The sequence below is a fragment of the Triticum aestivum genome, chromosome 2B (genome assembly GCF_018294505.1).
Source record: "Triticum aestivum cultivar Chinese Spring chromosome 2B, IWGSC CS RefSeq v2.1, whole genome shotgun sequence".
NCBI lineage: Eukaryota > Viridiplantae > Streptophyta > Magnoliopsida > Poales > Poaceae > Triticum > Triticum aestivum.
In genome coordinates this window covers 112,495,949-112,506,929 of record NC_057798.1, presented here as the reverse complement: position 1 = coordinate 112,506,929, position 10,981 = coordinate 112,495,949, and the positions used below count along the sequence as shown (strand labels likewise).

Below are 10,981 nucleotides of genomic sequence, written 5' to 3'. Positions count from 1 at the left end.
TGAGTGTTGCAAAGTTGTTTTATCTAGTAGATCAAAACTTTGAGTTGATTATTTTTGCTTCACGAACACTAGCATAATAACCATGCCACCGCTACAACTATGCTAAGTTTTCAGGTCAAGAAGCGGAGGGCTATCTAGGCGTACGGATCGTAAGTGAACCAAAACCTTCTTGTTATTTTGGTTTAAACAACTAAGTTCCTTATGATTCGGATAGAAATTTATATCTATATTCCTCGAGGATGGTCAATTTAAGCCCGGGGGACATGATGAGTGATATTTTTACACTCTACCCTTTGTTTAAACCAAGATATTTCAATTATACAGATATATTCGCTCTGGTATTGCCACTAATGACTAATGGATGCATAGGGTTCCATAAATCCTCTCTTTTAATGTGTTTCTAGAGGAAATGGACTAAATATGAAAGAAAAATCAAGTGGGAACATGGAAAGGAGTGAAGGAGGATATAGAAGAAATCAGAAGGAGGCGCATTAGAAGGCATAGAGAAAAATACATCGTTACATCCGACCACGACTTCTCGCATGAGAGGTCGTATATCGTGGAAACCCGATGCCTCTCGTCCACCTAAACAACCTTTATAAAGGGGTCGAGACCAAAATGTCAACATAACATCAACGAGAAGAACCAGAACAGAGTCATCCTCATCCATCTCGATCAACCCTAGTCGCTGCCATTTCCATCTCCATAACCACCATCATCACCATAGTTCTTCTTCCACTAGATCATACTTGTAATCGTGTATCACACACGGCATCCATTGTAAGACATATTACAAATCAATCTACATTCATGATGTGTTCTAAGACGCGTTCTTCATGTGATCTGATCTCCATGTGTGAGTAGCCTGGTATGGTATGGGTCGAGGAAAGGGCCTTGCAACCCTCTGTATTTGTCGTGGGGATCAGTGGAAGTGCTTTGATTTAAAATTCCGTATGTGTTAAATAAAATTGCCCCATAGATGTCTCTTGTCGCGTCTGTGTTCTTCATCACTACAAGTGATAACTCACAAGTATAGGGGATCGCAATAGTTTTCGAGGGTAGAGTATTCAACCCAAATTTATTGATTCGACGCAAGGGGAGCCAAAGAATATTTGCAAGCATTATCAGTTGAGTTGTTAATTCAACCACACCTAGAGAACTAAACATCTACAATGGAGTGATCAATAGCACAGTAATATGATAGTTTGATAGTGGTAGTAGCAATAGCAACAGTAACGGTAACCGTAATAGTAGCAGTTTTGTAGTGATTGTAACAGAAGCAACAACAACAGTAGTAACTTAGCAAAGATCAATATGTGAAAAGCTCATAGGCATTGGATCGATGATATGGATACTTATGTTGGATGATATTCATCATGTAATAGTTATAACCTAGGACGACACAGAACTAGCTCCAGTTCATCAATGTAATGTTGGCCTTTATTCGTATAAAGTCATATGTGCTTGCGATAAGAATTTGCATGACATCTTTTGTCCTACCTCCCATGGCAGCAGGATCCATAAGGAAATTAAGGGATATTAAGACCTCCTTTTAATAGAGAACCGGAACAAAGCATTAACACATAGTGAATACATGAATTCCTCAAACCACGGTAATCACCGAAAGAATCGCAATTATTGTCACCTTGGGGTAAGTGGATTATAACACGTAATAGGTGCATATAACTTGTAAGATAGGATCAAGAACACAAATATATTCATGAAAACATAAAGAGTTCAGATCTGAAATCATGGCACTCGGGCCCTACTGACAAGCATTAAGCATAGCAAAGTCATATCAACATCAATCTCAAAACATAGTGGATACTAGGGATCAAGCCCTACCAAAACTAACTCGATTACATGATAAATTTCAGCGAACCCATCACCGTCCAGCAAACCCATGAAGGAATTACTCACTCCCGATGGTGAGTATCATGAAATTGGTGATGAAGAAGGGTTGGTGATGATGATGGCGACGAATTCCCCCTCTCGGGAGCCCCAAACGGACTCCGGATCTGGCCTCCCGATGAAGAACAGGGGGTGGCGACGGTTCTGTATCATAAAACGCGATGAAATTCTTCTCTTCTTTTTTACTCCGGAAATAGGAATTTATAGGCTTGAGATTAGGGTCAGCGGAGCCACGTGGGCCCCACAAGCCACTTAGGCGTGCCCAGGGGGGTTGGTGTGCAGTGGTGCCTGGTGGGCAGAAGGTGGCCCCCCTCTAGTGGGTCTTGGCTCTAGTATTTTTATATATTCCAAAAAAAACTCCAAAAAAATTCGTCCAATTCCGAGAATTTTTAGTTCTGCACAAAAAAACAACAACACCATGGTAGTTCTGCTGAAAACAGCGTTAGTCCGAGTTAGTGTCACTCAAATCATGCAAATTAGAGTCCAAAATGAGAGCAAAAGTGTTTGAAAAAGTAGATACAACGAAGACGTATCAACAAGTACCAGGATCATGGAGAGCAAGTCACGGAGAGGCTAAGGACAGGGAAACTGTGAAGTGTTATTTTGAGCACCAGCGACAGAAGGGTTTAGTACGGTAACATGGATCCTATCTTTGGGATTCAAGAGGTGTAGTCATTAAACACCCAAAGCTCTTGTCTGATTATTGCAATCTTAATTATCGAGGCAACCCCGCAAGACGGATAGGGGCCTCGGTTTGAAAACTGACTCTTGATGCATGACGAGTGCCAGTCAATACATAATTTGGACACATCCCTCACTTCAGTTCCTAACAAGCACATCTTGATGGGTGACTCTAGCACACAAATTAAGCTCATATTTGGTCCCAACACAAATATATGGTTGTAAGCATTAAGACCTCATACTCGTACCTATTTTTATTATAGGTGTTTCCCATGAGCTTGTTTGAGTTTGATCCGGTCAAAAGTTGGAATTGTTCTTTAATAAAACCTTGCTTGAGACCTTAGCTTAAACAAGGCCTTCCTTTGTGGGTTCGATAACTCAAGGTCACCTCTGGGAGAATAGGCGAGAATCATTTTCACTCCATTTCGAGATCACTAAAGGAAGTAATTACATGCATGGCTATATGGGAGAGCAGGCCTCCGGAACCCAGCCCTTTGCGATCCTGCACCGAAAGAAGGGTGATTGGGTTTTTGGGGAGCGTCTCCGACGCGATTGCTCATCATTTTTCGTCTACATCGACTACGTCCTCGTCTCCATCGACATAACCATGCATTTCCATCGAAGCCGAGAACAAGGCCGTTGAGGACATTGTCGCCGCCACTACAACCTGGCTGGCTGGAGGGTATAATTTGTTATCCCACTCCTGTTTGTTTCTGCTTTAGCCGTACTGATTGTTTACATAGATGTTTCTGCTATATGTCTAGTACGTACTTACATGATTAGATATCAGTATGAGTTTAATAATGTCTTTGACATGCTCATGATTTATTTCTAGATTAAATCAATCAAAAAATTGTTAATTTATTCAAGAACTAACTCCGTGTATTTGAAGCCTCCTGATGCATCAGAGGTTGTGGGGACGTTATGGGCCCTATCTATAGGGCTGTCTGTCTTTGGGTGGACTTTTTTTTTTATTTTGAGAAGGTATTGTTTGTTTTTTAGTTTTTCTTTCTTTTATGTGTTTCTCAAGATTTTTAATATTTTTGTCTTTGTTTTTTTTCATGTTTTTGCTCTTTCATGTTTTTTCCCTGTTTTCTTCTCTCTTTTTTCCATTTTATTTTTTCCACATGCTAATTCATATTTATTAAAAATGTGAATATTTAAAGAGACTATGATTTTTTAGAATTCATGAACATTGTTTCGAATTTATGAATAATTTTAAAATTCATGATATATCACATGTAGAAAAACAGGCTTAACACATAAGTGAAGGATGGCGCAACAGAGCATACGTCACCCTCTAATATATAGTATTTTTTTAGGGGCCTCTAGTATAAAGTAAGCTCCCATATTCATATTTGGGCCCTTCTGGTGCTTCCGGTGCTTTGGGCCTTGCTTGTAAATGTTTGTCTTGCTGGGCCATCCGATTTTTTCTATTTTCAGAAGGTATTGACTGGTTTGTTTTTGTGCTTGCTTTCTGTGCTTTTCAAGCATTTTAATAGTTTTTTCCAGTTTTTCCTTTTCCTATTATTTTTTCCTTTTTCTCTTTTTTTTGCTTTTATTTTAGTTTTTCCACATGCTAGCTCATAAATATTTCTTAGAGTTGTAAACATTTAGAAAGATATGAATGTTTTAAGAATTTACAAAGATTTTTTCGAATTCATGAACGTTTAAATTTTTTAGAATATTTTTAAATTTCACGAACATATCGAAATTATGTGAACATTTTTAATTTACGAAGCTTTTGAATTTGTGATCATTGTTTGAAATCTATGAATATTTTGTAATTCAAGAACTTTTTTAAAAATCATTTTTTTGTAATCCACAACATTTTTAAGGTACATGAACTTAGTTTGATTTAATGAACATCTTGAAATAAAATTATATGATAGCTGGGTTTTCTTCTGAGCTAGCAGAGAAGCGAACGAAAATAAAAGCTAAATGACTGAGCGGAGCAAGGAGCCGAGTTGAGTGAGCGGGAGCTTCATGGGCCATTCCATGTGAGTGTTAGAGCTCCCAAGTCACACAACCATCAATGACTGACACTAATGCCGGAACATGCAAGGACCCCACACGACAAACCTAACAACTTTAGTCTCCTCTCAAAACAAATATCGTCTACAACGACGACCCAACAAGATATACAAATGAAAAATAATTAAAAGCCAAGCCACCGTAGATAAAACCAAATAAAACAACCGACCATAATAATCTACTAGAGAAAAAAGAATTAATCCCACGAGTGAAGAACAGCGCAACGAAGCACACATAGCCTCTAGTATATGCATATTTGCTGGTGTGTAACAGACAGAATTTGCAGTCTTAATCAAAAATGCCCTCAATTTTGCGTCCCCATCGATTAAGTAGACCAGTTGATCCAGTCGTACTCCTGGAATTAGCAAAAGGAAAATGTACCAAGAAAAGAAGAATGCTTCCATAACCCCGTTAAAAAAGACCTGAATCTCAACGCAAGTTTTAAATGGTATTTCCGTACGAGTCCATGCCTCGATACTCTTTGTCTCAAGCATCTGCGAATAACAAAAGTAAAGGCGTATAGATCATAATGGGGAGTACTATACTAGAGGTTTTGGTTTGCAGCAACATGAGGCCAAGGCTTCTTGTTTAAGTATTCTCGGTGCTTCCTCAGACCGGATCGGAGAATTTATTTCACCGCAATGAGCTCCAAGCTGTATATCCACTAACAAAAAATCTTGTTTCGTCTTTACTTATTGTGGTTACTGCCATGTCGGCATTTTGCCTATTAACATAACAACACTCAAACATATACATGTTCCTTATCTCATAACACTACCAGACAAAGCGGCACGTATGAATCACATTTCTAACTTCATGATATTCATTCTACAGATAAAAATACACCTTAGTTATCAGACAAACTAAAAGGAACTGAGGAGGCATTGGGTTCCACAAAACAATTGTATATAAGTGCTTAGGGAAACCCTCGCAAAAAAAAAAGTGCTTAGGGAAACATTACATATTTGCCCGACGGATAAAACAATAACATAACAATACAATAATCAGCAATAGCATTGTAAATCTCCATCGGATATATATATCTCCACATGGAGACGGCACTTATTTATGACCAGGTACGCTATACACATATTGGGACGTTCCTGAGGACCTACTACCGCCACTTAGCGCCCATGCACGACATGCAAATTATACATACTCCCTCCGTTCCTAAATATAAGTCTTTGGAGAGATTTCACTATGGACTACATACGAAGCAAAATGGATGAATCTACACTTTAAAATGCATCTACATACATCCGTATGTGGTCCATAGTGAAATCTCTATAAAGACTTATATTTAGGAACGGAGGAAGTATGTAATAAGAACCATGCACACAGCTTTCCGGACCCACTGCTTGAACACGGACACAACAGACACGCATGCACGCGCTGTCGCAGCCGTCATGCGCACAATGACACTAGCTCCAGGATCGACTCGGCCTGCCGTCCAGAGATTTATTCCTTGTCATACCTCGGATACCTAGTGCATAAAGTCCATGATGAGATCTCGGTGTGGGTAGTCGTTCAGCAGGGAGTCTTCGTCGTTCGCATAGTGGACGGATTTAGAGTCCTCCTCTTCCTCCTCGTACGCCATTAAGGGCACCCTCATGGTCGGCATGGTGGTCGCAGCAGCGGCGACGGCGGCAGCGGTGGCAGTGGCGATGGGGGAGGAGAAAACATCGTCCCCAGTGATGGCATAGTATAGGCTCAGCATGCGAAGTCTGTTTGGAGTGGCCTGCGGGGTGACATCGTCGAACAGCTGTGGAGCTGGAACATCCTGCGGATGCGTCACCGAAGTGGATGGAGCGCGTTGGAGGATGTGGGGCGGCGTCCGCGGCATGGCGAAGGTCGAAGGCCGCACTGCAGCGGCGGCGAAGGTGGCGATGCGGTCCTCGCTCCTGAGCTCGCGGGTGAAGTGTGCGAAGAAGCAGATCTGGCGCTGGCAGCGCGTGCCTGCATCACACTTGCGTGTGCGGAACCGGGATGGGTGCAGCCACAACTCGAAGACGCCGTGCGCGTAGCGGCACCTGAGGCCGCGTGCGCAGGTCGGCGGCGGGAGCCCAGCGCCGGCGAGCCGGAGCTGCGCATGCGCGCGCGCATTGACACGGTACTCCGGGCAGGAGATGGCGACGTAGTTGAAGCGGCGCGGGTCGCGGCGGCGTGCGCGCTCGTCCTTGTGCGCGTAGGGGCACGCTGTCCAGTCATGGCTGTACGGCTGCGGGCACATCCGCACCTTGTACTCGTATAGCCAGAAGTCTTCTGGCATGGACGCCCAGAGCCGGTGCCCCTCGTGCGCCCACGCGCCCCATGTCGTCGGGTCGGTCAGCTGGTACGTGACCTCGCCGTTCGCCTGTGCCACCATTTTATACATGTCCAGTTCCATGGTTGTCACCCTTAATCACACACAACAAACTCTCCAACAGATGAACAATACTGATCAAAAACTAGGAACTCATGGACATTTTGTGTAGCTAGTCCATGGCTATGAAAGAATGTTGGATATGGGGGATGATTTAGACTAAAAACTATGGACAATAAATGCAGTTAGGGCATGGCTATGAAAGAATGTTGAGGATGGGATGATTTAGACTAAAAGCTCTAGGCAATGGTTGTTAATGAATGATGAGGATGGGGGATTATTTGGTTCTACAAACCATGCATTGTTGCGGTGTATGGAGATGTGTCATCTGCATTTGCCCGGCCATGGGTATATATAGCTCTAGGGGATGCGGTGATTAGCATTGGGTGAGTTATCTATTTTGTCTCGTACCCATTTGTATTTGTTGTAAAGATAATGAAAGACGCCTGGGTATTTGGACATTGAGTCTCCAACAAGACACCCTGACTAAAAGCTAGATTCTTGTCCCTTCCTCCCCTTGGAAAGGAGACTTTGTGTGAGGGACTAGGATATCCATCTCGTCTTGTGGTGGTAGGGAGGAGCTAATGTGATAAGATGGGTTGTGCACATGGTGGATGTTGTAGCCCTTGGTGTGGTGGACCATCTCGAGCAAGGGCGTGTTTGGGTGCCTACACGAGCCATTTGGTCTAAAACCATACATAACATCTTTTGGCTAGGTTCAACGGTACTCCCTAGCCGTCCCCCGAGAGATGAGCTCAAGTGTTGCAAAGTGCACAATCACATGTTGCGCAAACTTGGTAGGCCGAGTGTAGAAACCCACCACTGTCTCCTCTCCTCTCGGTCAATTAAGACCTATTTGCCGTCCCCTGTCCTCGCTATTTGTTCGTATTATTGGTGATTCTGGCCACGTCGACTACATCAATTCGTAAACGACAAATATAGGTGTCGGTTTGCGCTGGTCATAACTCCACGCATAAAATACGGCCCTTCCCCCTTCCGCACTTAGGATTTTCACACCCATGACATCGGATGGAACTCTCGAATTTGGTACCAAGTGATGTACAGAATCTTCTGGTAGCCGTTGGTGGTACTACTGAAGGAAATATGCCGTAGAGGCAATAATAAAGTTGTTATTTTATATTTCCTTATATCATGATAAATGTTTATTATTCATGCTAGAATTGTATTAACCGGAAACTTGATACATGTGTGGATACATAGACAAAACATCGCGTCCCTAGTATGCCTCTACTTGACTAACTCATTAATCAAAGATGGTTAAGTTTCCTAACCATAGACATGTGTTGTCATTTGATAACGGGATCACATCATTAGTGGAATGATGTGATGGACAAGACCCATCCATTAGCTTAGCATAATGATCGTTCAGTTTTATTGCTACTGCTTTCTTTGTGTCAAATATATATTCCTTCAACTATGAGATTATGCAACTCCCGGACACCGGAGGTGTGTGCTATCAAACGTCACAACGTAACTGGGTGATTATAGAGATGCTCTACAGTTATCTGCGAAGGTGTTTGTTGGGTTGGCATAGATGATCAATATTAGGATTTGTCACTCCGAGTATCGGAGAGGTATCTCTGGGACCTCTCGGTAATGCACATCATATGAAGCCTTGCAAGCAATGTGACTAATGAGTTAGTTGCAGGATGATGCACTACGGAACGAGTAAAGAGACTTGCTGGTAACGAGATTGAACTAGCTATGAAGATACCGACGATCAAATCTTGGGCAAGTAATATATCAATGAGAAAGGGAATAGCTATGTTGACATTGCGGTTCAACCGATAAAGATCTTCGTAGCATATGTGGGAACAATATGAGCATCCAGGTTCCGCTATTGGTTATTGACCGGAGAGGTGTCTTGGTCATGTCTACATAGTTCTCGAACCCGTAGGGTCTGCACGCTTAACGTTCGATGACGATAGGTATTATATGAGTTATGTGTTTTGGTGACCGAAGGTTGTTCGGAGTCCCGAATGAGATCATGGACATGACGAGGAGTCTCGAAATGGTCGAGAGGTAAAGATTGATATATTGGAAGGTTACATTCGGACACCAGAATGGTTTCAGAAAGTTCCAGATGTTTTTCGGAGTACCGGAAGGTTACCGGAACCCCCCGGGGAAGTAATGGGCCAACATGGGCCATAGGGGAGAGAGAGGGGAGCCCACAAGGGGTGCCCCCCCCATGGGTTGTCCGAATTGGACAAGGGGAAGGGGGCGCAGCCTCCCTTTTCTTTCCCCCTCTCCCTTTCCTTCCCTCTTTCCACCTCCATGAGAAGGGAAAAAAGGGGGGTGAATCCTACTAGGAGTGGAGTCCTAGTAGGACCCCCCCTTTGTGCGCCCCCTTGGTGGCCAGCCTCCTCCTCTCCTCATTTATATACGGGGGCAAGGTGGGGCACCCTGAAGGCGCAACAATGGTCTTAGCCGTGTGTGGTGCCCCCCTCCATCATTTACTCCTCCGATAGTATCATCGTAGTGCTTAGGTGAAGCCCTGCGCGGATCACATCACCAACACCGTCATCACACCTCTTGTTAACAGAACTCATCTGTTGGGATCTACGGTAGGGTGTGTCGACTGCAAATTAAAAATTCCTACGCGCAGAACATCCAGGAACATGCTACGGGAGATGGATCACAGTTTGTTACCACTAGACGTGCAGTGCCGTGCAGCGGAAGAAGAGTTGGGGTAGCGCGTCCGCGTGGATCATCTCCTCCTCGTCCGATCTCCCTCGAACAGTCGGTCGTCCGATCCCACGTACAAGTTTGCTGGAGCAGCGCAAGTGCACCGCCTCTAACGGTATCCGCGCGTGCAGGAGGAATATCGTGCGGCGGACTGCTAGGTCCGATCACACAGTCGGCGGCGAGTGGAGGTGGCTATTCGCAACACATGCAAACCCTAGTTGAAGCGCGGAAGCGATCAACCGCATGAGTGTGTCGCACCTCCATCTTATTTAGGCCACCGTCGCGGGCTCAACACTTGGGCCTCGCACGGACTCTAAAGCCCACAAGTCTACTCGGCCACAATCCGAATACAGCTCGGATCACATCCGGCGAGTGTCCTCGGATCCGACCTCATAGGTCCCTTCCCTTAAGCGCGCGACCCCTTAGGTTCAAGTCGGCTTGGTCGCAGTTCAGATCACCTCCGAACTGCACGGTTGGTAGCGGCCTCTAGCAAGGCATGCCGAACACCAAGAAGACTATGAAGCTGGTTAGGCAAACATGTACAACGTGTCACACTTCTGTTCCCTTTGCCACATAATATATGTTGTCGGGCTCAAGGCGAGTCTGTCATCCTTGTGGTAGCCCGACCTCTTTCTCGTTCCAGTGATGCCGACCACTATCCGAATTATCTCATAATCCTTGTCACATGGCCATGCTTTTCCTGGTCGGATCACACGATGGGCCCAGAGTATATCTCTCCTGGTCGGAGGGGCAAATCCCATCTTGCTCGACCATGTCTCGCAACATGGGACTAGACAAACCCGAAACCTACCTTTGTAACTACCCAGACACAGAGTAGCGTTTGGTCGGCCCAAAGCAAGTCTGTCACCATCCCGGGTACATGTGTCAGCTCAGGTCTTAGGACATAGAACGTATGTTGTACTAGAGACTCACAGATGACATATCGCTGCGTCTCATAGTTGGGTCTGTCCGACTCGGACCTTATCTCGACTCGGATCCGACTACGTCGAATCCGACCAGACCTTTCCAAGTCCATATTAACCGGTTAGCATCCAATGCTCCATGGCTAGTGATACCGAGCCATCGACCGTGTCATATGCTAGTCTAGTCGGTTGCATGTCCACACAGCCCTTTCGACTAGGGACCTTTTAGGACAGTCATCATACAATGCATAGTCCAACAAATAAGTCACGTACTTGCTAATACACATCATTGATAATGTCCAAGGACTATCTTTATTCATAAACACATAGGAAATATCATCATACATGATTGCCTCTAGGGCAT

At 44.3% G+C, this 10,981-nt stretch overlaps 1 protein-coding gene across 1 annotated transcript; it reads right to left on the bottom strand.

The window, feature by feature from the left end:
* Positions 1-5,639: 5,639 nt before the first annotated feature.
* LOC123040701 (zinc finger CCCH domain-containing protein 33-like) lies at positions 5,640-7,292 on the bottom strand. The gene has a single exon (XM_044463471.1). The coding sequence runs from the start codon at positions 7,010-7,012 to the stop codon at positions 6,110-6,112; it is 903 nt and encodes a 300-aa protein (XP_044319406.1). The 5' UTR covers positions 7,013-7,292; the 3' UTR covers positions 5,640-6,109.
* Between the last annotated feature and the right edge of the window lie 3,689 nt (positions 7,293-10,981).